Below are 27,638 nucleotides of genomic sequence, written 5' to 3'. Positions count from 1 at the left end.
TCATGAGAACGTGGGGAGGGACTTGCCTGGCGCGACTGGGCCCTGATCCTATTGTTGCTGCTGCTGGCATCACCACACCCAACCAAGGCAATCCACCAAGCCAATAGCCCAGAGGTAAGAGTGGGGTTTGGGGCACCACTCCTACCAACAGCACTGCTGGAGCTCAGGAATAAGCAGGGCTGAAAGTGGCTCCTGGACACATACAGGGCAGAGCCCTCCCATCCCCATGGGGAGAGCTATCACCCACTTGCTCCACAAGGAGAGCAGCAACTCCACAGATTAGATGAATTTGAGTATAACCTACCCCATTGAATGGGGTGGGGGGGCTACATCCTCCTCTCATCCTCTGTATTGATATTCACTACATGGACTTTTGATTTTATGTTAAGTCTTTAATCCTGCAACTGACTTTATGCAAGTAGATGCCTGCACCTGCATGGAGTCCCCAGTGATGGCAGTGGGGGTCTGCTGTGGGAATCAGTGGCAAGATTGAGGCCTAACATTTTTCTAGTGCCCCTTTTGGGGAACTGGTAATGACCGGTTGATTTAGGTTGCTTAACATTTTCCATTTTAAAAGATTATTTTCTTTGAGAAGCATTAATAGCTCTGCTGTTTGCAGCAGACCTTTGATAGTCAGCAGGGAGAAATCCCTCAGGCCACAGAGGTGCCTTTTTTTTGCCTAGTGAAATTCCATTCAGATTTAGGTGAGATGTAAAGTGTTAACAAAAAATAATCCCAATTTTCTTCTTACTGGCATGCGACAGAAAAGTATTGGCAACCTGCCAAGATCAATCACTATTCTAGACACCCTGGTCCATGCTGCCCCTAAAGCAGCTGCAGCAGCCAACACATTGCAGCAGCTGGGAACATTTAGGAACTACCAAAGCAACTGCAGGGGGAGAGCCAGGCTGGGCTCCTCCCCATCAATCCCTCCAATCTCACCCCAGCATCCCATTTTCTACTCACCCCACTTCAGGAGGCACCATATGCATCACCATATGCTCCCCCAACTCCTGGAGGGTGAGCGATGAGAGAGACAAGCTGGGATTCCCACAAAACCCCCTCTTGACCCAGCATATGGCCCCATCAAATCAAACTTCCTCTTGGAGCACTACATGGGGCAGGTACTCCCCCAATTTTTAGGACAGGAGAGAGTGAGCCAAGCTGGACTCCAACCATAATGCATAGGCACTGTAGCTCAAGTGGTAGATGTCTGTGCTGCAGTGGTGGAGGTTCAGATGTATGGATTGGAACTTGGTCAAAAAGTGCATTATTTTGACCAAAAAAATGAAAAACTTCTGTGGCTTTTGTTTAGTTAAATACCTCAAAAATTCCATCTCTGGTAGGCATCTAATTAGAAGTAAAAGATCCTATAACAATTTCTGAAACAATTAGGTGATAAGGGGCAGGTTTGAACTTGGTGGCTAATTCAATTAGGACTGGAATGGGGACACATTTTTCTCAAAGGAGGATTCTTTATTGTGGAATTCCCTCCCAGAAAAAGTCTGCCAGAACCCCTCCTTAGCTGCCTTTAGGGTATAGGTCAAGTTTTCATTTACTTCAGCTGGCCTATTTTTGGCTGTCTGGGCTCCCTCCCCTTGCTTTTATATCTGCTACTCTTGTTTCTCCACTCTTCTTATTGGTCAAGAACTGATCGCTCCGTAGGTTGGGTGATTAGATGGATACTAGGTTTGTTCTAAGTTGTAATGGGTATGATCCTGTCCCCGTTTTTCTGAAACTGTATATCCCTGTACATTTTATTTGGAGAGCTTATTCTTTTTTAAGGTATTTTATTGCATGGCAGTAGCTGTCAAATTATTGGCACCCTTTATAAGTGAATGAAAAAACTAAATAATACTGGAGTCACATCCAACATTTTTTATTTAACAGGTTCTATAACCATGGCTGCATAGAATTATTTCTGAAAACTACAGTCATCAGTTCTAGTGCCCAAATGATTATTATGAAATACTTTGTAATCTCTCAACTATAATGAGTGCTATCTGAAACCAAGGTCAGTTCTCTAAACATCTTTTTCACTATTCTATGAATGCAAACAATTCTTGAATTGTAATCACCTTTAAACAATAAAAAAAGGTTTTAAAATTATATTAATTTACAAAACACATCATAGCTTAAAGCCAAAGTAAACTACTTGAAAGACACTTAAAATTACTCTAGCATATACTTGAAATATACTTAACATCACTAACTAAAGGCAAAGACACTTCTTAGACCAGATGCATTATGAAAAATGTTTATCTAATCAAAAAATAGCAATGCACAATCTACCAGATCAAACCCTTTGTCTAGTGTACTGGCTCAGAATTTTGCCTTTGAGGGATAGCTTTGTTTCTTTTGTATAGACAGACTACAACAGCACACAGATTAATGAAATCCAATACCTTCTTGTTGGAATAGTCAGTCAGTCATCTAAGTATCACATATTGAACATATAGCAAAACCTTTCTGGTGTACTATCATTTATTCAAGTAAAATAATTTAGTATATTTAGCATATTTAACAAATACATACACAATGTTACATACAAAATTTGACAAGTGAAAACAATGCAGACTCTTTGTAAATTCCATATTTAGTTAAAATAATGAACTCTTCCAGGAGTACTAAATAGGTCCCAAGGTAACATCCAAAAAAATGCATTTTTCTTAAACAGCAACCTGAATTCCCAAGCCTATTGCAATTTCTATTAATTTTTCCTTTGTATTCAGTGTCATTGCTTGATCAAATTCAGAGGAAGCAGCAGAGTTTTCAAATGACTGTGGTGTAGTCTGAAGTTCAAAATACACTGGCTCCATTATGGAGGTGTCTGATTCTACCACAACCTTTTCTGCAGTAGTCTGTGACCATCTCTGACATCTTGGGGTATGTAGTTCCACTGATGAATGGCTTCTTTCGCAAGAGGCATAGCTGTCTTTTCCAGTACTGTTTTGAACTACTGAAGACTTCTTTGGTGCCATCTTGTTCTCAAGACCCTGATCTAAACCCATGACAGCATTATAAACTGCTACATTCAGCTTCAAGTACCCATCATCATATTCTTTGTATCTAAGAGAGTAAAATTAAAGTCATGAAAATAAAAATGACTGTAGCTTTATATACATCCATACAAATACAAAATTACAAAAATGCATACTAAATCCAAACAGCTAGCATTTAAAACCCAAATAATAAATTGCAATGTATGAAATGGTAGTTAAAGGAAACAAAATTTATGCAAAGAAACAAACATAATGGCACTAACTACTTTGTGCGACTCTAAACATGAACCTGCATAGAAGAGATATCTATTCATAATATATTTTATTAGAAGAGCTCCTCATTCTTTAAATTGAGTATTATATGGTAATCAACCAAATATCTGTATCCCTTATACAAGACTGCCCCACCTCCCAGGAAAAAAAGATTTCATTTTTTCTTTGGGTAAGAATTGATAACATACCTGAAGCGAGAATGACTGCTGAGTTTGTGCACCTTGCGAAGATGCAGAGTCAATGTGTAACACCAGGAATAACATTTCTGACAGATGTGACATTTATATTTTAGATTGCCATTATTCTGAGGAAAAGATGGTGTGGAAATCAGTAATTGAGGTTGATGATAAATACAAAGTAAAATTGAAGAAAGAAAAAATTAATATTAACTATATGTTATACTCCTGTAATACTTACATTATTTTCTAAGTACACATTTTTGACAGATAACCTCCACTGAATATTGCAATTCTCTGATCTAAAATTATACTGCAAATACCTCAGTCTTGATAGCAGGGTCTATGGCTTCCCCTCAAACAACTGCAGCTTAAACAAAACATCAGCTGGATAGTACTGGATTGCAATACATCAGCCATTGTAACCAGGGCCAGCTTTAGTGAAAATGGTGCCCTGGGCGAATTTGCATTTTGGCACCCCCTTCCCTCTCCTCTCATCACCCCTGGCTCCCACAGGCATCCTGGGCTCCCCCCGGCCATTACCTATACTTCATATAGAATGTCCACAGGAAAGCCCATTCAATGTAGACGGGCATCTCTCATGGTCCATTGTGAGTTAAGTGTCCCTTGACGAGCCACTTACTCTGACTAGTCCCTTCAAGAGGTGCTGCTAACTACCTTGTGGGCGTTACCCAGGAGCAAACAGTTGAAATACAGGTATAGAGCCAATACTTATAACTTCAAGTACAAAAATGATACATGCATACAGAGAGCATAAACATATTCAGAAAATTGTAACCTTTTTATAGACATCTTACATGCCACATTTTGTACAAGATTTGTTGCAAATATATAACAGTGGTTGCAAAAATGATCTGCATGGTCGTGTTTTAATCAGATAACGTCACAATGAGTAACTGCTGCAACTAGCAAATTCCTAGGCCACTGTCAGCAGCAGCACAGGTGGCATGGTATATGGTGTATTGCCACACTTACTTCTGTGCTGTTGCAGTGGCTTGTGGCGCCTGGCCTGTGGCTCAAGGCAGGCTTCACACTGTCACATGGAGGCTGCAACTTGCTGGAGCCCACAGCTCTCCTGCAGCCCCTAGCCACTGCTGGCTCACCACAAGCATTTTGACAGGAAGTACCAAGCAGTAATAACAGTAATACAAGTGTGCGTGTGCACATGACAGAGCGTGTATTTGTGTGTGTGTGTGAGAGAAAGAGAGAGTGCCAGTGTGTGTGTGTGACTGTGTATTGGGGGACTGTGTGACAGTGTGTGTGTGTTGGGGGACTGTGAGAAGCAGAGAGTATGTGGGTGTGAGAGCTAGTCTGTGTGTGAGAGAGACAGTGTGTTGGGGGATTGTGAGAGACAGAATGTATGTGGGTGTGAGAGCCTTTGTGTAGGGTGACCAGACAGCAAATGTGAAAAATGAGGACAGGGGTGAGGGGTAATAGGAGCTTATATAAGAAAGAGACCCAAAAATCAGGACTGTCCCTATAAAATCAGGACATCTGGTCACCCTACCTGTGTGTGCTAGGGAGTTTGAGACACACTGTCACTTTAAGTCCCCCCTCCTCCCAGCTCCCCATCCTCCACACCCCCATGGAAGTTTTGCTCCTCCTGGCTGGCCCCGTCAGAGACCGAATGGTGCAGGGCCACAGGCAGGGAGAGACTTGGTTCCGCTCCGGGCAGTGAGCGGTTGGCCGCGCTGCTCTGGGCTCCCAGGGGCTGGGGCAGAGCCGGGGCCCTCAGTCACCTGGCTAAGGAGAGAGTGTGGGAGGGGCTAAGGGGGTGGGGAGAAGCCCGCTGGCCCAGCATGGGGGAGGGGCCGGAGAAGAGAGGAGTCCAGCCACAGCCAGGGGAAGCCTGAGCTCCTTGTGGCAACCCTCTGGGTACAGCGCCCTGGGCATGGCCCCATTTGCCTGGCCCTGATTATAACTCACACAAGTTTAAAATCCACATAATAAATATGTACCGGTTCTAGTTCTGTTTTTGTGTGCTGTACTAGTTCTAGGGACAGAGTGCAGTAAATTGACATAGAAGTATATTCCTCAAATATTTTGCTTCTCAGGCTAGGAATGGCTTGTTGATTTACAGGAAAGAAAAACATGATATTGGCCCAGTTTTCAAGATTGGGAACATGCAACTGTGTAGGGTTAATTTATGCACTCAAATAGCCTAGATGCAAGCACAAGTCAGGTATTTTGACATATACATGCATTTTGAAAATCAGCCCCTATTGTCTATTAAAAGATACTTCCGTCTACTTATTTAATACCCACCATATGTGCTCTCTTGTAATGCTGTCTCAAGATCTGTGAAGTCCGTGAAGTAAAAACACATCCTTCTACATCACAGCTGTAGGCATTTGAATCATTGTGTGTTTCAACATGTTTATGGAGATCATAAGCATTCTTAAAACTGAGGAGCATATAGGTGAAACAAATTACTTTTACTGTTCAAATAACAGCAATAATAGCAGAGAGGGTGTGGTCTAGTACAGTGGTTCTCAACTTTTTTGGGCTCAGGGCCCCTTTTTAAATGTTTATGGCCTGTTGCAACCCAGGAAATACTCTGAGGGTGGAGGCCCTGGGATGGTTTTGGTTGGATCCTGCCTCCCCACCTGGGGGAGGGGAGGGTTGGGTCCTGCCCGGCACTCACCTCACAGTGGCAGCTCCTGTGCTGTGGGGCTTGCTGGGCTTGGCTCAGCTCCAGGCTTTGCAACCTCAGGGATTGCAGCATTACTCAAGTTTGGCCCTGCCCCTCTGATTGGACCAAATTTGTTTGAGTGGAGTTGTGATCTGGCTCACGGGGTTGTAGTGCCACTCACTCAAATCTGGTCTACCCAGACTCCTGACATGGCAGCTGGGCCAAATCTGAGTGGTGCTGGGACCCCAAAAATTGCAGTGCCTGGAGCAGGGAGGCAAGCCCAGCCAGCCTCATGGGACAGGAGTTGCCATGTGACCCTTGGAAACATTCTAGGTACCCAGTGCTGGGTTCCAACCCACAAGTTGAGAAACCCTGATCTAGTGGTTGAAGCACAGGAGTGGGTTTCACAAATTCTTGAGTTCATTTATATGAAGCAAATTCCTGGTTCTGACAATGATGAGCAATGGGGATCTTGTACAAATCAATTATCCCCTCTACGACCATTTCACAATCTGTGAAAGGGGAATATACTTCCAACATTCTCATTATTATGGTTTGGGGTTAATCTCTGATTCTACTTTCTTCCTAGGTATCCAGGCTATGTCCAAATCTTGCCACTTTTCCCACAATAACTTTTCAATGATCCAACCATGCCTCTCTGTTCTCTAAATCTCTTGTCCATGCACTGATCAAATGTTATCATAATAAGAGCAACCTCCTCCGTCCGCTCTAGTCCCTCAAATATTCATATTACTCCCTCCAGTCTATCTAAAACATGCACATGAAAGTGTTATCCATTTATCTGACCTCTCCTGGAATCCATCCCTGCATCAGGTTTAAACTTCTTATCCTCCCTTTCAAGGCCCTATTTAAATGGGACCCTGCCTACGTATGTAAGTGTCCTATATCATTACGTCTTGCTCCATTAGTAATGCCACAGTTAGTGTTCCCTTTGACTGAACTGGAAAAAGTAAAGAAAGTTGTGAGAGCTACCAGGAAGTTAAGAGAATCAAATGGGGAGTGGAAAAATAGAGGTAGCTGAGAGGAAATAAGTAAAATGATCCAGCGGCAGGAGGACAATTCAGAAGAGGAGCATCTGACTCTCACAGAAGTATCCAGTAACCCTTGCAGCTGATCAGTTGAGGGGGGAAATAGTTGCTAAATATGACCTAATTGATCATTGATGGCCTTTTCTTACAGTATGCATAGTCTTACTTGGAAGACATCTTTTGGCACTAGAAATCAAGTATCAATCCTACTTCCACCATAAGTTCAAGAAGTGCCTTTATGTGTTCCAACAGACTAATGCATCCCTCTATCTATATATTTTTCAAGCAAAGGGTTGCTATTTTAAGAGTTGAACCTTTTTCTTACCTTTGTTACCTCTTACATTCATTGAACACTGAATTATTTCCAAACTTCTGTTGATTAGCTAAGAGTTCCAAATCTTCTTACCTACTCTCACAGAGATCACAGTGGAAAGGGCGTTCATCACAGTGTCGGAATCTGATGTGCGCTTTCAGAGAGGAGACACTTGTACATACCATATCACAAAATGGACATGTAACACGGGTAACTGGAGAAATAATACTATTTTTATTTCTATATCACTCCTTTGCCAAGACACTCAGTCTGCAGTGCAATATAATAAAAACATTTAGAAAAACCCATTCACACTAAAATTAACAACTAACGCTAATTTGGGTATACAATGCATAAGGAAAAAAAAGGGGGAAAGAAAGAGAACAGAAGGGTAATAAATATGGGCCAAACAGTGGGCATTCCAATAAACATGCATGTGAAAAAGCATTTTGAGGTATTTTCAAAATGTTGACGGAGAGAGAGACAAATTTCAGAGGGGAAGGGGGAGTTTGTTTCACTCTCTAGGGACTAGTAAAACAAAGGCCTAATTGCCTACTTGCTTATGGCACAATAGCGGGAATTCGTAAAAGGTGGATGTTGTGAGAGTGCATGCAACAGGAAATTCTGAATGTAGGCAGGATCTACTCTTTGGTGGGGAGTTTAAAAAAGTGTGTCATTTTATAATCTGATGTTTTATGGGCAGCCAATATAAAATATGTATGGTTGGCACAATGTGCTCATGCTAACCGCTTGTCTGGATGGGGAAAGTAACCAGAATAGCAACTGAAAAATAAGCTATTCCTCATTAGCTACTAGGTAGATCCACATATGGACTCTTATCCCGGAGCAAGTGTCCTTTTCTTATTGAGCTTAATCCACTTGGAAAGTTAATTAAACTAAATTACAGATAAGTCACTTTTATTCCAGAATAGCTTTAGCACTTTAGATTTATACTTTATCTTACTCTAGAATAACCTCCCCATGAAGAAAAACCCTAAGAGGGAATTGTAATATTCAAACTTTGTAGTCAAGTGAGGACACAAAGAGGAGAAAGTCCTAAACAAGTGGGCATGCGAAGAGGAGAAAGCCATCTCATATGGACTGTCTATCTGATAGTAAGACTTCTGTTTCCCCACAATTGTATCATAATTGCCTTGAGTCTGTATACTGCTTCTCTCAACTGACATATGAAAAGGTATCTTAATAATATTTCATCTATCTATGGTTGTGTTACAGTTTAGTAGAACATTTATTTAAAAAAGCTCTGACTCACCATGTCCTCTCATATGGTCTCGTAGTAACCTCTCATTGGCAAAGTGTTTATCACAATTCTGACAAACAAATACTTGTTCTGAAATTTAATGGGAACTGATCAGTGATGCAATTGATATTTATTGATCTATTTTTAAAACACATAGATTAGGGTTGTCAATTTGATCACTAAACTGTCACAGCAGTGGGACAATTTCAGTATTATTCTGTATTCCAGATGTTTTTCAGAAAAAATCTGGTTTAGGGTAATTGCAGAATTTTAATTAGCAATATATTAATTTTATTCCTAACAAGACAACAATCTGTTAACAAATATTAACAGTTTGAAACCTGCCAAGTTTTGGAGCTTTATGGGTTCAGTACTTATATAGACCCCATCACCGTAACATCCATAGTACCTGAGCATTTTCCAAATATTTAAAAAAAAAAAATCTCTCTCCCCATTTCTGGCCTGTAGGAAAAATATTCTGCTTAGTTTATAGTTGCTGAAGGACAGTGGTGGGGGGTGGTATGAGAATGTGCTGCAGAGAAGAACATATTGAGTAAAATCTAAGCTCAAGAGAGAGTGTTGCATTTAGCTCTGAAAGTGCTTAGTTCCATGATCATTCAGATCACTTTCAGAAGTGAATTCCATAATTTAAGTCCAACTCCTGTAAGAGCTTTGTCTCTGGCATTAAACAGCTTCTCCCACTGGTCATCAGTTTCACTGTTCCAGTGGAATGCAGTTACCCTGAGAAGCCATGGGCATGGAGTCAGAAGCAATCTCTATTTTTACAATGGAATGCCACAATTGTCAGGTGGACAGCCACTATATTTAAATATGCATCTGAGTGCTCTCTCTCTTTCCTCCATTACCCCAATTCATCATTTATATGAAACAATCATTGCAAAGCCAAAAGTACTTCCATGCTTCAGGAAGATCATTTCCTTCCTAAAGTCAATTTTGCATTTAATTGACATTTCTGAAAAATAGTAATAGGTGTTATATATGTACTGTTATAAACCAGTCCAAAAGTAAACCCCTAAATAAATGTAAACAGAAATAGAGCAAATCCACTTACGATCCTCTGAAACCTGTCGCTTGGCATGATCAAAAAACTTGGTATTATTGGAGAACATCACTCCACAAGAGGGACAGGCCACCACTCTTTCTTGAGTGTGGGTTCTTAAGTGATCCCACAGCTTGTGCTTTCCTTTAAATGTTCCTGAACAATCTAAAAACACATCCTATATAAGATTACAGAACAGTTGCACATGAGCACTTTATTTTCTCTTGAGTACAAACAGGAAAGATTGTATTATATATAGCCTGCCAATCAGTTTTTAGAGGAGCACAACTAAAATGTTTTTAGGAAAAGTCAGAACATTACTACTGCAAGCACTACAAAGAGTTCAGTTCTGCAAATGCTACACAGGGCCTGTTCAAAAGCCTACTAAAAATCAATGGACTGATTCCCAATTACTTCAGTGGGCATTGGCTTAGGCCAGTGTTGCCCAAACTTTTCCTGTCTGCGTCCCCCGCTCCATTACTCCTTAGCCAAGGTTTCTTCAGCAGAGGCGCTTGAGCCGATGGCAGAGATGAGCACAGAACTGAGGATGCAGGCAGAGCTGGCCTGGAGGCGAGGCAGAGGGAGATCGAGGGCAGAGTTGGGCTGGGGGCAGAGTGGAGCTGTGGTTGGAGCTGGAGAAGGGCCAAACAGAGCTAGGGCTGGCGCTAGGCTGGGGGCAGAACGGGCTGGATGGCACTCCCTCCATGCCCCCTGTTGGAGCTGGCCTGGGCCCCACCATGCATCCCCTTAAACACTTCTCCATGCCCCTCCATTGGGGCGTGCCCCGCAGTTTGGGGACTACTGGTTTAGGCAAAATTCCCATTGAAGTTATGTGCAGAACGCCCATTAAATTACTGTTTTTGAATTCTTACAAAGTGTGAAAAAGTTTTAGGGCAGCAACATTGTTACTCTAAGCTCAAAAATATGCCTTCCGTGTAGGACCCCAAAGCCTGTGGGTGCTGAAAGTTTTCAGTTCCCACTGAGGTCAAATGGGAATTAAGGATGCTCAGAACCTTGAAGGATTGGACTCTGGCATACTAGGCTTTTATAAGTGATTTGGCATTGCTAGTGCAATCCATTTAAATTAATCAGGAGCTTACAATGTAGGAATAGTACTTTAATTATTTAAGATTGCTGGAAAAAGACTGTATGAAGATATCTAACATATTCCTGTGCTTCATGAAAAACCCAGTAAATGTTATAGTGGCAGTGAAATTACTAGGGCATTAGTCCATATTTTGTAAATTAAATATAGAATGTGAGCTACCTTTCCAGTGACAACAACAAACAGCTTTCTTGTTATTTGAAATGTTTTCTTTCTCTGCAGAGTATGCATGCATGGCAACATGCCGATAAAACCATTCTGGGTTGTTGTAGGTAACCTGAGGACAAAATGGAACCATGAAGACGATGAGTAGTATTGGCAGGAAATCAAATGACAAAAACAAAACACACTAAGAGAAGTGATTTCTAGAGAATTTACACAGAGTAAATGATGCCTCATCTGTTGAAGAAATTTTGAATAGGGCTGTTGATTAACTGCAGTTAACTCATGAGATTAACTCAAAAAAATTGCAATTAAAAAAATTAATCATGATTAATTGCACTTTAAAACAATAGAATACCAACTGAAATGTATTAATTATTTTTGGACATTTTTCTACATTTTCAAACATACTGATTTCAGTTACAACACACAATACAAGTGTACAGTGATCACTTTATATTATTTTTATTACAGATATTTGCACTGGATTGACAACTTTTGGCACATGGTCGTCAGGGAAATCCGCTGGCAGGCCAGGACGGTTTGTTTACCTGCAGCATCCGCAGGTTCAGCCCACCACAGCTCCCACTGGCTGTGGGTCACTGTTCCAAGCCAATGGGGGCTGTGGGAAGTGGTAGCCAGCACATCCCTCAACCCATGCTGCTTCCCGCAGCCCCCATTGGTCTGGAACAACGAACCGCGACCAGTGGGCGCTGCGATCGGCCGAACCTGCGGACGCTGCAGGTAAATAAACCGTCCCGACCTGCCAGTGGATTTCCCTGATGGCCTGCGTGCCAAAGGTTGCTGATCTCTGCTGTAGTAGCTTAAAGATAAAGTCAGTCTATTTTAGTCTAGTGGATCCCGACTTTTCTTTTGTTGGAAGCCCCCTCTTCTGATGGATTAGCAAATAGGAGCCCTCACCATCCCATTGCACCATGCCCTGGTATAGTTGTCACTGACTCTCCGTATTTCTTTACCTATTCTCATTTTTAAAAATTGTTTTTCTATCTCTCCTTTTTCCCTAGATTCTTTCTTTTCTCTCTTTTTTTTTTTTTTTGCTTCCCCCCTACACTCTCCTGGTCACCAGAAACCTACTAGTGCAGGTTGCTCAGAGCGGGCAGAGGTGGTACATCATCTCAGTAACTTTACATTTAAGTGTTGCTGCAGCAGAGGAGAGAGAAAGAGTCAATCTGCAGTTTGATACATTAGGAGCCACCACAGAAGCTGGGAGGCAAAATGGGTGATTTTCAAGGAGGACTTCATCCATTGCTATGGGTATGGAAATGGTTAGCAGCTTTCCCTGCCCCCTCTCTCTCCTCGTTTTGCATCTTACCCCACCTTTCTGGACTAGTCTAGCCTGCCTACCAGGTTGGGAAACACTGTTTTAATTAATACAATTCATAACAGCAGTTTAAGCTTGAAGGAACATGTATAGAAATATTTAGCAAAGTGCTACGTATAGAAAGAAATAAAATTAAAGGGCATATTTCATCTTAAGTGAAGAAAACCATACAAAAACCCCAATTACCCATAAAAACTGATTATATACTAACTGAAAATGAAGTTACTACCCCATCAGAACAACTTCCATAAATGTTAACGTTTTTTTTTAAAAATACATGTTCCACAAAAGAGAAAGAGTTTCCTGACATGCACAACCAGGGCGGCTCTTGATTCGTGGCCTGAAAAAATGTGAGATCTCTTGAGTTTTATTGGTATTTCTTAAAATTAAAGGCCTAGCAACATGCAAGATCAGTTCCAGTAAGTACATACACAAGGACTTTTTTTTTTTAACCTTTATATTTTAAAAATAACAATCACCGTGGGAAAAGTAACCTCCATAAGTTATGGGGCTCAATGGAAATGGAACCTGCAGGTCAAGCTACACAGCCAATTATCTTATGATACAGTAATTAATTATATCTGTTTTGGTTTTTAACTTTAAAGAGAAATGAATGTTTGTGAAAGGTTCTGTATTTCATACACTGAGCCCAGATCCACAAAGGGACTTAGGTGCCTAGAAAACCACAAGAACAACACTGTGATCCACAAACCCTGAGTTAAGCACCTACGGCTTTCTATACAATGAATGGGGAGAGATAGGTGCCTAAGGCCACCCACAAAACTCAGCACACTAGGCACAGAACTGCTTAAGTTAGTCAGTGGGAGATGCCATGAGAGGGGATCTAAGCCTCACCCTTGTCATGGAGATAAGTGTCTAATTTCGTGCTGCAGGGAGGTATCTATTTCTGCTTATGATCCACAACTGGGAGAAGATAAGCATTCCTCTGCCTAAGTCACACGTGGGGCCTGATTTGGTAGACATGCTCTTAAGCCACCAACTCTGCACAGAAACACGGTGGGTGGGCAGGTGGGAACCCCAGTTCAAGTCTTGCCTCTGCCCAGTGAAAAGGTATTTGAACAAAGGGTCTACCACCTCTCAGGTGCATGTTCTAATCACTAGACTATTCTCATGTGGATCTTCCTCATTCTTTCCTTTTTAAGCTGTTCCACTTTAAATAACTGAATATTAATTTGGCCAGAGAAAGAGTGAGAATCATTACAGTTCAGTGGGGACTTAAACTGCTGGTCTCCAGTACTCTGGGTGAGTGTCCTAACCACTGGGATAAAGATAAAGGTTCTTTCATTACCTGCCAACCCCCCATTATTGGTGTGATGTTAGGTGGCCTATGAACCACACTTACTGGATTGAGCACCACATGCAATTTAGTCAGAGGGATGCCCATCTTCCTGAGTCATGACTCACATGGAGGCTTAGATGGCAGATAGACATCCATACCATAAAGGCCCTCTAGCACATGGATCAGAACACTGGCCTTATAAATGAGGGTTTGCGATTTCAATTATCATTAAGGACTTGTACCAATAATTTTCAGATTAGATGGTCACAATGATCTCTTCTGCCCTTAGAATACATGAACACCTACAATGAGGCAGCAATGTGCTTGCCCAGGGGCAGAAACATAGGTGCCTAAGTAACTTTTACTGCAAAAATTTAGATGCTGAGTGACTTTAGATACCTACAGGGTTAGGCAGCAACCAAGCAGGGGTTTTGTGAATCACAGTGGCACCTAAAAATGCTATACAGGCACCTAAATCTGGGAGTCAGACACCTAAGTACCTTTGTAGATCCAGGCCCTGGTGACTAAAATCCTCTATTTATACAGGTAGAGGCTGTGACAGATTAAAACTAATCTGTCAATAATTCTTATTTGATGTAGAAATGCATTAACATGAAGAGAGAAATCTAAGAATTATATGAGCACTGTCTCTTTAAATTCAGAGTCAAAGGAACAAATGCGCTTTCTTCTAGGTTAACATCTCAGAAGACACACAGACCAGGATCCAGTCACCCTTTAGGCAGACTAAGATCAAAGGGCTTGTGAATATTACATTTTGACAGAAGAAATTGGGAAATACTTCCAGTGATAGATAGGGGGAATGTTAATAGAAACATGGGACAATAGTCATTATACAGAGAATGGAAACTATTCCACTCCCTCAAGATAGTACATGTGTTCAAACATTACACTGACTTAAACTCAGGATTGAGCTCCATGTAGGCAGACCTCTGTGCCTCGGCAGAGCAACAGTGAAATCAATGGGAGTACATTTCATGGACTTCACTGAAGAATCAGGATCATTGTTTGTACCCACAACCAGAATTGGCACACCTTTAAAATGAAAAATGGTCACAAACAAGAAACAACTGAAAGCTGATGGGGAGGGGGGACATATACTTGAGACTCCTGAAACCATGTGACTTTGAAAGGCCAAAAGAGTTGGGGGCGGGAAGGAGAGAGAGAGCTCTTCTAGAAATGTAAGCATCTGCTTATTTTTAATTCTGTAGAATTAAACTTGACGTGAACCTATCTAGAGGAGATTTGCAGAGTGAGTTTCATAGCGTTTCTGTGTTCTGCATGCCAAGTCTTTTGTTTTAATCTTATTCTCTCTATATTCTTCATTGACTTATTTATTAAACTATTTGAACCAAAGTTTGATGTTTGTAAATTTCATGAAAACCAACCTGGACACGGGTAACAACCTTTAAAAAGAGGTAGTAGTGAAGGAAGGTTCTCTGAAGCCTACCTTGCTCAGTGTTCTCAATCTAAAGGGCATGCCTAAGGAGTCCTCTTCCAGATGGAGCATCAGTTGCAGGGCTTCAACCCAATGGATGCAAAAATAATACCCACTGACAAGAACTGAGTTTAGGGGCCAAAGATGACAGACAACATGCTTCCCCACACTGCCCTACTAATATGGTCCCACTCCTAGCAGAGCCCATTCAATTATTACCAACCATGCAAACACTGGCAAAGAGGATATTAATTGGCGTAAAATGTAATCACTCTCTTGATATAGAAAGACAAAGTGACGAGGTGATATCTTTTATTGGACTAACTTCTGCTGGTGAAAGAGACAAGCTTTCAAGCTTACAGAGAGCTCTCTTCAACAGCCAACATGGGTACAACACTGCAAACAACTCTTGATACAGACATTGTCCACTAGGAATTGGATGGAGACCACTAATTAATTTTACATATTCCACCAAAGAGCTGTAAGAAGCTGACATTTTTCAGTTGCTTCCAGGCTATGTCACATTTTAATTAGTGACCTAAAGATGAAAGACTCATTAACACATCCTCTGAGCCATCTAGTTCCAGAATCATTAAAAGATTGCAAATATCTGAGAAAATATCAGATATTCTTGTCTAATTTTTGTTCCAGAAAATGGTCAAAGTAAATACAGTGGGTCTCTTAACTAGGTTGATGGCATATTCATTGGCTTAGAATATTTCTGCTTACCTTGCAATTTTGTATGATATATTTCTAACACACAGAAAAAGCAGTGCAGTGGGGAAAAAATCATTTTAGTTCTAACAAAAGGAAGAATACTTGGATTTAAAGTAAATCGGTTGCAGATACTAAAATAAATGATGTTTATATACAGTATATACTTTGGCAAACACTATCACAATAATTACCATTTCTACTTATGAAGATGGAATGGAACACCACTGAATAATAAATAATAAAAAAATTCAGTAGTGAAACCTCTTTTTTCCAGGTGCTGGAGCTCGGGAAGGCTAAGGTAGAGTTAGAAGAAAAGAAAGGAAACAACATTCATTTCACTTACATCACAATTCTCCCATTGGCAAACATACATCTCTGAAATCCTTGGTATCTGATTCCGGTTATGGCTGTTCTGAGAACATGCTGGCCAATCTTGGTGGGATGCCCTTAACTGAGAGCCTAGGAATTTCAGCTTGGTGTGGTAACTATGAAAATTTACATGGGTTACCAGCTCCCTGGGACCTGCAGCCAAAAATTCACAATTTCTCCACCAACAATTGTACTGCTCTAAACACAAAAAAAAGAAATAATGTTTCATGGAATGTTGTATTAAGTTAGGAACTGTGTGAGACAATCTTCAAGAAGGTACCAGAAGATAACTATTACTTACATTTTAGGTGATGATCTACTGAACCATCGGTAAAACTAGAGTGATGGATAACGGCTACGTTCAGATAATTAAGTATTTAAAGATTTTAAGCCTCAGCAATGAACAAGATTTTTCACTCTCTCAAAACTCAGATAATTCTAGTGGAATTTTCCTCAGAAAGAGAGCACTGGGCTTAGAATGTCTGAGTAAGGACTATTGAATGGTTCCAGTGTTATTGATTACTATTAAAAAGACAAGTTGGGCGAAGTAATATCCTTGTCTCTGTAACATCCTGGGAACAACATGGCTACAAGAACACTGCATATAAAACTTATCACACATTACCACAATATAAATGATAATAGTAAACACCTGAGGCCTGATTCATAGGCACTGGACTTTTAGCAAATGACAGTCCTTCCTTCAAAAATCTTGATTATGTTTTCAAATTTTACAATCAATTTGCACTCCAACCTGTATAACAGCCAACCAAACTTTTAATTATTCAATAATCTTTCCTGAACCCACTTGAGTAGTTAGTTATATAGTACAAACTGGATTATCCAAATGTAATGGGCACAATGAATAAGTATGGAAACACAAAGGAAATCCCAAGTCATAAAAAGAAGAGGATATATCTATTTCAGATAAAAGAGTTTCTGATAATTTTGGTTTGGATATTTGAGTGTTGCACAATATTTGATTTTTGACAGTGCAAATCTTGAATTCAAAAGGACACTGTTAAGAATATCTGATACGGAAACTGATTGGCATTTTTAGTTTGCAGGCTTTCACACGGTCATCACTTTGTTCTGCCTACTTGTTTCAATCCAGTGAGTTGGAAGAAGCTCTAAATTTGAAAGGGACTCCATGTGGGTGCAAGGATCTGCCCACATTGATTCAACTGCAGGATAGGGCCCACATAATAAGGCAACAAAACAAAAATTAACACAGGAATTACTTGAGTCTCCCATGCCCAGTACTCCAGTAGGTTATACGCAGCTGTAACATCATAGAATTATTCATTCTGGAGCACCAAAGCAAACCAGGACAAGCCCAGTGGTTTCAGAGGACCAATACAGAATGTTGTAAAGATTAACTTTTACTTATGTATGAGCTAAAATACTATCACTCTGGATAGAGGAGGCATTAAGTGCATATTGTTGTTGGTTCAATTTTACTTTCCATTTACTTTACCTTTAATTAAACTCAATCCAGTATTTACACCAGCAATTAAATATGTGAAAATAGTGTTAAGAATAAAGGTCAGGATTCATAAGAGCTACAATAGCAATATTAAAAATATCTACTACACCAGTCGTTCCCAAACTTGTTCCACCGCTTGTGCAGGAAAAGCCCCTGGCGAGGTGGGCCGGTTTGTTTACCTGCCGCTTCCACAGGTTCGGCCAATCGCGGCTCCCACTGGCCGCGGTTCACTGCTCCAGGCCAACGGGAGCTGCTGGAAGCAGCGGCCAGTACATCTCTCGGCCTGCACCACTTCCAGCAGCTCCCATTGGCCTGGAGCAACAGCCCACGGCCACTGGGAGCCGCGATCGGCCGAACCTGCGGATGCAGCAGGTACACAAACCCGCCCGGCCCACCAGGGGCTTTCCCTGCACAAGCAGCGGAACAAGTTTGGGAACCACTGTACTACACTATTGCTATTACAGTCTACAAAGACTGCTTATAATTTTCTGCGGGATACAACTTCTGAGTTTTTCTTTTAAGTAACTGTAATACCATTAGAAGAAAGATGCAAGATACATAACAGGAGCAAGTAAACACTGTTTATTCATTCACAAAACAGATACAAAAAAGGGCAAGTTTCCTCTAAGTTGATTTCTCCAACCTACACCTTAAAGTTAGAAATCTTAAGTAACAAAAGTTCCAGAAATCCAAAAATTCTTTTTTGAGACTACCAATTTAAAAAAAACACACACTTTAGCCCTAATTCAAGAAGAAATTGAGTTTAAACTTCTGATTCATGACTTCAGCTACATTAGTATAATTTCTATTTTAGTACTATATCTTTAGAAAAAGAGAAAACCAGCAAAATCAGATGCAAATAAAAAACAAACACAGGCCCCAGTCCTCCAAGTGACTCTGGTGTGTAGTCACCAGCACACGCATAAGAGTCCTATTGACTTCTTTCTACCAGGAAAGTGCCAGTGCAAGATCAGGGCCACAAAGTACAAAAATCCTCAATACTGCAATATTATTTGTATGGTGAATGAGACAGATATATTACCTGTTCTTTCCAGAGGATGTTGTCGACACTCTTTCAAGTGTTCTGCAACGTGATCACAAAATTCCTCCATACATTTTCCTACAAAAAGGCATTCTTCCCATTCACACAGCAATATCAGTTCTGAGTTCTTGAATTTGTTTCCACGGGCCATTACTTAAAAGTGTAGAGTAGTTTTATCTGTTATTAGATTTACAGAAATTTCTCTTATGAAAACAACCATCATATAATTTACCCCCCAAATTATGATATGTACCTTTTTATAACTGGGTGGATAATATCTTTCAGACTCTATGGCCTAATCTCGCATGTGCACAGGCCTTGTCTACACACAAAAGTTGTACCTCTTTAACAATACTGGTATAGTTTAAGCAGTACACACACTGTGCAGGCACCGTACTGATATAAATCTGTTTATACTAGTATAGCTTATTCCCATATAGGAAGGGGACTAAGCTATACTGATATAAGCACCTGTATAGCAGCATAAACATACTAGGGATTTGTACTGGTATAACTATATATGGCTAAAAAAACCTCATCCCTACTCAACAGAATACCAAAACAAAATCTGTGTGAAGACTAGGCCTTAGGCAGATGTTTGAGGAAATGGGTCCTAAATCAGTTTCTCTATTTCAACATCATGAAATTAAATAGGTAGTCAGTGCATTTGCTGACAGTATTTCGGTACTTTGACCAGAGAAAGTGCTAGCAAAAGGAACAGATGCTAACTAACCACTGTTTTCCAAAATCACTGACATGGCTGACAATGTTATACTGTGAAAGGCGCCTCTAACAAATTGTAACAGTGTCATCTCAGCAGTTACACCTGATTGTACTGTTCCGTGTCACTGAGTCCACGCAGGGATGGTCCTACATGTGTCCTGACTGCCCCCCTTTGCACTCTGCCCACGGATCCTTCCATTTTCAAACACTGAATTAATAAAATGACCCACATTTGGAATAATAAAAAATCCCAAATGATCGTTCCTCTTTAACTGAGCCCTCGCTGCACCCAAAGGTGCCAGCCAGCACGCTGCCGGGGGGCGGGGGAGAACTTCCCCGGGGAACAAGAGCCACTTGCGGCAAGGCCGGGCCAGGCAAGTCCTGCTCTCTGGAAAGGACCGCGGGACCGGGGCGGTGTTTCAGGAGCGCTGTGCCAGAGCAGCCGCCCCTGGCGGCAGCGGTCCCGGCCGCGGGAACGGCTCGATGCATTGGAATTACAACGGTCCGAATACGTCACTTCGCCGTCGCTGCTCCCACCCCCCGCCTAGGGACTCACGGAGGGAGGGAGGGAGGGGGGTGTTGCCATTCAGAGGCGCCTCCCCCACCATTAGCCCCGCGGACACGGGGGAGGGGAGCGAGGGGCGGACACAGCACGCGCTGGCCGAGTCACGCGCGCGCACGGACACGTCACGGGCGGGAAAGCACCTTACAACGGCCGGAGCCCGCGCGCCGTAGCCGCTCTAGCAGCGGGATCGAGGCTCCCGCCGGCGGGCCCCGAGAACTCGCGTGCCTCGCGCGGCGGAGAGGGGAGGGGCTACTGCAGCCGATCAGGGCGGAGGCGGCGCCTCGTCATAGCAGCCCGGGGGGCGGGGCCGAGACTTCCTGCGAGTGACCGAGTCCCCTGCGGTGCCGCCCCTTCGCCTCAGCGCGGGGGGCGGGGCTACGCGCAGCCGCCGCCAACGGACGGACTCAGCGCCCGTCGCTCCCCCGCCCTGACTGAGCGCCGCTCCCTCGATCAACCACCCCGGGCCCTCTGGGATCAGCTAGGGGCGGGGCTAGGAGCCCCCTGGAGTAGGCCCCGCCCCTTCCACGCGCCAGAGGGAGGCGGGGACATGGAGGAGGCCAGCCCCGCCCATGGTAAAATGAACAAGCCAGGGGCAGGGTCCCTTCTGTTCCCCTCCTCACATGCCAGCGACCTGCCCCCCCCAGTTCCCCAAGTCCCACTGCCGTGATCCAGGTCTCTCGTCTTCTTCCCGCCACACAGCCCAGATTTCCCTAGTGTAGACAGGGCCGCAGCTGCCACCTGTGTGGCCTCCCTTCCTAGCCTGCTTGGATTTGCGTGGGGTAAGATTTGTAAATCGTATGTGGGATTTGTAAATTATCAGCTGTGACATTGTATGGGACACAAGAAAGGCATTGTGCAACTTGCGTTAAATATAATCACTCTTCTTTGATCCTGCCAGCGATGGCTGCGCTCATCTAGAAAGGGTGGATGCAGCGTTCCTATGGTAACTGGGTGATTGTAAGAATCCATTTTTCCAAAAGGAACAGCAGAGTCCTGGGCTCGGGGTGAAAGTAACTTAAAGGATTTGCCAGTACTCCAGAGTCCTGCAGAGGTGGAGGGGGCTCAACCGGAAGAGGTGTGGCCTCTATCAGAAGAGGTGGGGCCTTTAAATCCCAGGGCTTTTAAATCAGGATTTAAAGGGCTCAGGGATTCAGCTGAAGCTAGGAGTTGGGCCCTTTAAATCACCCCTGGAACTACCAGCTGCAGAGGTGGCTGGGAGCCCTGGGGTTTGGGCAGGGGTGTAAGTAATTTACATTTCTTACCCATATGGTCCAATCGCAAGCAACCCACCTCTCCTACATACTTCATGGATCCCTCCCACTGCATGACATAGAGAAAATAAAGCTACTATTACTACTACCAGTACTGTCTGTAATAAAACTTCACTATTGGAATAAGCCTGAAAAAGTGAAAACTCACTGTCACATTTTTCTCCGTGTCTTCCCTCCTCCTCCAGCCAGGCTGCGGACACCAGGCTCCGTGCTTTCTCCCTGCCTAGCACTAAGCAGCAACTGCAGGGGCTTCCCTCTAGCTTGCAGCTTGCAGCAGGGAGACTGGCTGAGGGAGGAAGAAGTCTGCCTCCTGCAGAAGAACAGTTTAAACTCAGCTGTTTCCTGTGTGTTTCAATAACATTTCAAAGAGGATCTGCAAGCAGTGTGGACATCACAACCATGATCCTCTCTGGGGAGGGAATGAAATAGATTTGAACTTGGAAATGGTTCCTGATTTTGATTGTGTTTTTTGTGTATAGGAGATCCCCTCATCGCAGGGGCAGAAAAGAACTGCCCCTGCCATGTCAACAAACACCCTCCCCACCAACAACAACTGGGAGTGAAATTAACAAGGGTGCCAGAAACGTCTTCTAACCCTGGGGGCTGAACTGCGCAGGGAACAGCTGAGTTTAAACTGTTCTTATGCAGGCAGCAGCAGCAGGCATCTCAGCCAGTGTCCCTACTGCAGACTAGAACCTGGAAGAGAACCCATACAGGGGGGAGGAATGCAGATCCTTGTCTGCAGCCTGGTGGAGGAGCGGGAGGGAGGAGACAAGAAACCAATATGACAGTGAGTTTTCCCCTTCCAGCTGCTTTTTATTAGTTCTGGGTTTAAGCAGTGCAGCCAAATGCTTGTATTTGTTGTGTATATTAGTATTGGAGACAAGATCCCCTCATCCTGGGGGCAGACAAGGACTGCCCCTGTCATGGTCAAACACACCCTCCTCACTCCCCCCAGCTACTGTGAGTGAAATTAACAAGGATGCTAGAAACCACTCCTAACCCTGAGGGCTGAACCACTCAGGGAACAGCTGAGTTTAAACTATTCTTATGCAGGGGGCAGGCTTCTCCCTCCCTCAGGCAGTATCCTTTTCTGACTGGTCCTCCGTAGCTGCCCGTACCTACTTACTTTCACCTCTGCCTGGGCTGCTTGGTTTAGGCCTAGGTCAGCTGTGATGCCCCGTCTAGAAAGCCATTGCTGTGCTAAGTAACATTAGTGTTTAATTTTACTTATGTGTAGACTTGTTGAAGTCAGTGTGGGACTACTCAAGATCTTAAAAGTTATTCATGTGGTCAAGTGTATATAGGATTGGGGTTTTATAGGATGATTCATGCTTAGTTAAACATGTAAATCTTTGCGCGATTGGGGCTTTAGATTATAAATACTTTAGGCAGGCACTATCTCTTACTATGTAACTGTATAATTCCATTACAATAAGGCCCTTGTCCTGACTGGGGTCTGTAGCTGGTGCTATCACAATACATACACATAATAAATGTGAGATGTTGTTGATGTCATACCATTTTCATGGTAGCCAACTGAGCAATTGCTGTTTGTGACTTTTATTTTTCCATTATATCTTTGTTTTGCCTGTTTTCAATAGAATTTTTTTCTAAGCCAAATAGAGTATTGCGTGGAACGAAGGAAAAAAAGAGATCTGGTAGGTGAGGTAATATGCAGATGGACGCCCTGATCATCAGAGTCCTGGATGCCTGGGACCCCTGCAACAAGCGTGTCCTGCGGACCTGCGGGATCGGTCGACGCTGCACATGGCTTGTATGGCACCTCATGGTCTCAGACACCATCCGATGGTCCAGGGACTCTACACTGTCCGCCGACAGTACCAGGAGGCATGAGCCGAAGCAACATCGTGCATCCACTACAAGAAAGGGACCGAGATACTTTTTCCTTTGGACCATATGAACTGGAACCATAAACTCACTGAACATTAAATCTCACCAAATGAGAGCCAGTCCATCCTCCTCATCATAACCACTCGTTATACTCCACACCTGAACATAGCCATGATATGAACAACATACCCTCATATCTCAATGTCTGTACTTTGTCCCATTAACCTTTTACCCCCAATAGAGGATATTGCAGTTTATGTATTCCTTATACCACCCGATCTTAAACCAAACTTCGCACCCATTGATAATTTGTACATTATTCCCTGATAACCAGAAACGTCTACACTTAAACTCTGTACCATTCACTTTTTTTAAAACATTATATTAATACACTTTTAAAATCTTTTATTAGACCAACTTCTGTTAGTAGAAGTACAAGCTTTCAAGCTACACAGAGCTCTTCTTCAGAGCTGGGGAAGGAAATCACAGTGTCTGAGCTAAATACAGTTTAGAATAGATTGTAACGTATAAGGGGTAATGCATGTTGTAGGCCATTACTAGAAATGGCAATTAACGGTTAGATTGTTATGCATACTGGGTTTGAAGTGGGCAATTAAGGGTAGCAGGCAGGGTAGTGTGTTAAAGATTGTTGTAATGAGCCATAAAACCAATGTCTTTGTCCTGTTAAGTTTTTGTTTTCTAGCAGGGTTTTGAATTTAAATTCCCAGGCTCCCCTTTTGAAGGTGTTGTGAGGAGGTTTCCTTTGAGGATGTGATCATGTGCTTTACTTCACACCTAGTCCCACTGAGTTTCAATGGAATTACTCAAATTGTAATGTACTATTCACATGATTGCGGAGTTGATAATCTAGCCTGTATCTAATAGCTATTTCTATTTTGAGCCTAGTAGGTTAACAAATCAAATATTGCTGGGATTAGCTTTAGTTGACAAAATAGGTTTGCTTTTTTTAGACTGGTAAATGCAAAACAGGGAGTTAATTTACTTTTGAGAGGAAAGTGTATAGACTTGCTATTGTAATATTTTTTGTACAAGGCATGTCTTGTAAGTTATCATTTGAAAACTCATAATTTGCTGGTCAGTATCTTCCTGGTAAAATATGTGTGGCAACAACATTGTAAAGTTATAAAATTCCCTTGATCATGTTATTAACGTGTTCCCAGGGGTGGCTCTAGGAATTTTGCCGCCCCAAGCATGGCAGGCAGGCTGCCTTCCGCGGTGTGCCTGTGGATGGTCTGCTGGTCCTGTGGTTTTGGCGGACCTTCCACAGGCGTGCCTGCGGGAGGTCCGCCGAAGCCGCGGGACCAGCGGACTCTCCAGAGGCACGCCTGTGGGCGGTCCGCCGAAACTGCGGGACCAGTGGATCCTCCGCAGGCAAACCGCGGAGGCAGCCTGCCTGCTGCCCTCGCGGCGCCGGCAGAGCGCCCCCTGCAGCTTGCCGCCCCAAGCATGTGCTTGGTGTGCTGGGGCCTGGAGCCGCCCCTGCGTGTTCCAAACTGAGATTAGCAGACAGGTCTGTTCTAAACAAAGGAATGTGTGCTCTGCTTAATTTGCATTTATGCAGCGATCAGAGTTGTTGAGCAGGAAGGGAAACAAAGGTGAGAAAAAGCCAGCAGGGTACATCCTTCCACATGGACTCTGTCTCCTAGTGCCCAGTAGGAAATGTTTTTCATGAGAGGGACAGAAACTATAAAAAGGAGGGACAAACATCCCAAGTCATCCACTTACCTCTCTCCCTGCCTATTGCATTCACTGGCCCAAAGTAACAAAGGAAGCGTTTGTTGGACTCTGGGAGAGGGGTCCTGACCTATATGGCTTGTTCAGTAAGACTTCTGAAAGCATGTAGACTTCTTGAATATGATATAGTTTGTCCAATTAGGTATTAGTAAACATCTTATCTTCATTTTTCTTGTAATCATTTCTGACTTTTCTGCCTCATTACTTGTACTCATTTAAAATCCCTCTCTTTGTGCATAACCTGATATATTAACTACAGTGTGCCCAGCCATTTGATGGTGTTGTCATCAGCCAGGTGGAGAGCTGGTAGCCCACCATCAAAATAAGTCAGTAGGCACTCATCAAGGATATGCAACATAGTCTGAAGTTGACTGCAGCTGCATCTCAGATCATTAGAAAAACCCCATTTAAAGAGATTGGTTGCACAGCTCTCCTGCCCTGTTTGAAAGCGGTTCAGAGATGACCACTGGTGCCTTGATAGATCAAAACCTGGTGAGCAGATGGTTGGGTCAGTGACGAGAAAGTGATTAATGACTGTCGCCGCTGACCATTCATTGTGCCAAGAAGATTCCACGATCATGTCTGTGGTAGCATAAATGACCATAAAGGGAGTCTAGAAGACAGGCGAGTTGACAGGTAGTTGAAGAGGTCTGCGTACAAAGGCAGGATGTTGTTCTCACAGCATGACAGGTTTTCTCATGGCGAATATGGAACAGTGCTATCTTACTAAGTATCGGTAGCCAGGGCAACAGAGTGGCCTGTAAAGTCCCAGAAAAATACACATAGCTTTGTTAAGCTGTACATCGACCAGCCTCATGTGAGATGAGCATGGGCATTGCCTCCCCTAGCACAGTCATACCTGCTGCCTGACACCTGGGCCGTGGTGCCCCCCACCTCTTCCCCTACCTGCTCTGACCCTTCTCCAATGCTCCCACTGCTTGCTGCTGCTGCCTGGGCTGAGTCTTCCTCCTCTCCTCTCCTTCACCCCCATCCGCTTTCTCCCTCAGAGGTCTCTGCAGCTGCCGGCTGCATCTCTGCTCACCCCACCTCCGCATGGGGTGGGTGTGTGCGAGCGAGAGAGAGAGAATGCGAGCAGGGAGTCAGCAGCAGACAGGGAAGTGAGGAGGCAAGTGGAGGGGATCCCCGAGTAACTATACATAGTGAAAAAGCCTTCCAGATACCTAGTAGCAGAGATCATTGAAACTGTTAAAGAGCCATTAAAGTGGTAATGAACCCATTTAACAGGCATTTGCCAATGCCCAGGAAGCCTTTGGACACATTCAGCTGGCTTTTATATCATAGGAAAATGTGTTCTTGGGGTTAAAAACAGTTTCCAAATGCCGACCCTTCCATTATTCTTTGTACCCAGAAGAAGTAGCTGCTAACCTGGCTCAAGGAGGAGCTGACATAGCCAGTGAGTTTATTTCTTGATCTAGTCATTTTATTCAAACCCAGTTTAAGTAAATGGGTCTGGCAGGGGATTCTCTGAAAGAAAGATGATTAAACTTCTGCTTTAAAGCAGGCTGTCAATGACAAGCACTTTTTCAAAAGGAGAGATTGGGCTTTCCTCTCTCTCTATCAGGGCCGGCTTTAGGCCGATTCAGCCTATTCCCGGGAACCGGGCCCCATGCGTAAGAGGGCCCCGCGCCTTAGGCGCCTTTTAAATTTTTTTTACTTATACCCGCTGAGGTCTGCTCCGGGGTCTTCCATGCCCCGCTCCCCTGACCAAAGCGCCGCCGGGAGCGCGGCTGCCTCGCAGCCCCGCTCTCCCGGCTGGAGCGTGGCAAGCCCTGCAGCCCCGCTCTCCTGGCTGGAGCCCTGGCCGGAGCTTGGCAAGACCCGCAGCCCTGCTCTCCCGGCTGGAGCCCTGGCCGGAGAGCGGCAAGCCCCACAGCCCCGCTCTCCCAGCTGGAGCCTCGGCCTGAGCGCGGCAAGCCCCACTTCCCAGCTGGAGCCCCGGCCGGAGCGCGGCAAGCTGCCCTGCAGCTCCGCTCTCCCGGCTGGAGCTCTGGGCCCTTTAAATAGCCTCCAAAGCCCTGGGATAGCGGGGGGCTCCGGGGGCTATTTAAAGGGCTGGGGCTCCAGCAGCCTCTGCCGCCCCATCTTTTAAACAGCTGCCAGAGCCCTGCCGCTCCCATGTATTCTCCAGGGCTCCCGCGGCTATTTAAAAGGTCTGGGGCAGGGTAGAAGCAGGAGAGCCCCGGGCCCTTTAAATAACCCCCAGAGCCCTGGGATAGCAGGAGGCTTGGGGGCTATTTAAAGGGCTGGGGCTCCAGCTGCCTCTGCTGCATGCCCTGCCCTGCTCTGACCAGCCCTGCCTGCAGCCAGCTCTGCACCCCGTGCCCACAGCCAGCCCCTGCCAAACCCCCTGCCCTGTCTCCAGCCACCCCCTGCCACACACCCCTGTGGCCCTGCCCAAAGCCAGCCAGCCCCCTCCCACAGCCCTGCCCGCACCAGCCCTGCACACTCTGCCCACAGCCAACCTCAAACCCCCTGCTCTGTCTCCAGCCAACCCCGCTGCACTCCCTTGCCTGAAGCCAGCCAGTTCCGCACTCCTCTGTCTCCAGCCCTCCCAACCCCTGCTGCATCCCCATGCAGCCCTGCTTGAAGCCAGTCCATCCGACACCCCCGTCTCCAGCCAGCCCTGCACCCCTTGCCCTGCCTGCAGCTAGACCCTACCTCCAGTCAGCCCCTGTCCTGCCTC

General features: G+C 44.0%; 1 protein-coding gene and 1 long non-coding RNA gene across 5 annotated transcripts; one reads left to right on the top strand and one right to left on the bottom strand.

The window, feature by feature from the left end:
• Positions 1 to 1,863: 1,863 nt before the first annotated feature.
• On the bottom strand, positions 1,864 to 20,307 carry LOC115658415 (histone H4 transcription factor-like). Of its 4 annotated transcripts, none has more exons than XM_030577279.1 (10): positions 20,195 to 20,307; positions 18,767 to 18,943; positions 16,213 to 16,436; positions 11,055 to 11,169; positions 9,800 to 9,952; positions 8,740 to 8,817; positions 7,560 to 7,680; positions 5,738 to 5,876; positions 3,464 to 3,579; positions 1,864 to 3,069 (listed from the first exon to the last, which is right to left on the bottom strand). In XM_030577279.1, exons 2-10 carry the CDS (start codon positions 18,915 to 18,917, stop codon positions 2,670 to 2,672), a joined length of 1,497 nt encoding a protein of 498 aa, XP_030433139.1. In that variant the 5' UTR covers positions 18,918 to 18,943; positions 20,195 to 20,307; the 3' UTR covers positions 1,864 to 2,669. The 4 variants fall into 4 exon arrangements, with proteins under 4 accessions (XP_030433139.1, XP_030433170.1, XP_030433161.1 ...); XM_030577310.1 differs by having other exon boundaries at positions 18,767 to 18,919; XM_030577301.1 differs by having other exon boundaries at positions 20,200 to 20,307.
• Positions 20,308 to 20,453: 146 nt separating this feature from the next.
• On the top strand, positions 20,454 to 23,585 carry LOC115658428. The gene is made up of 2 exons (XR_004002277.1): positions 20,454 to 20,833; positions 22,930 to 23,585. It is a non-coding gene; the product is annotated as an uncharacterized LOC115658428 (long non-coding RNA).
• The last annotated feature ends 4,053 nt before the right edge of the window (positions 23,586 to 27,638 follow it).

Source organism: Gopherus evgoodei, chromosome 1 (genome assembly GCF_007399415.2).
Source record: "Gopherus evgoodei ecotype Sinaloan lineage chromosome 1, rGopEvg1_v1.p, whole genome shotgun sequence".
In the NCBI taxonomy this organism is placed as follows: Eukaryota; Metazoa; Chordata; order Testudines; family Testudinidae; genus Gopherus; species Gopherus evgoodei.
The sequence above is the reverse complement of the archived record's forward strand: the minus strand, read 5'-3'. Positions and strand labels throughout refer to the sequence as shown.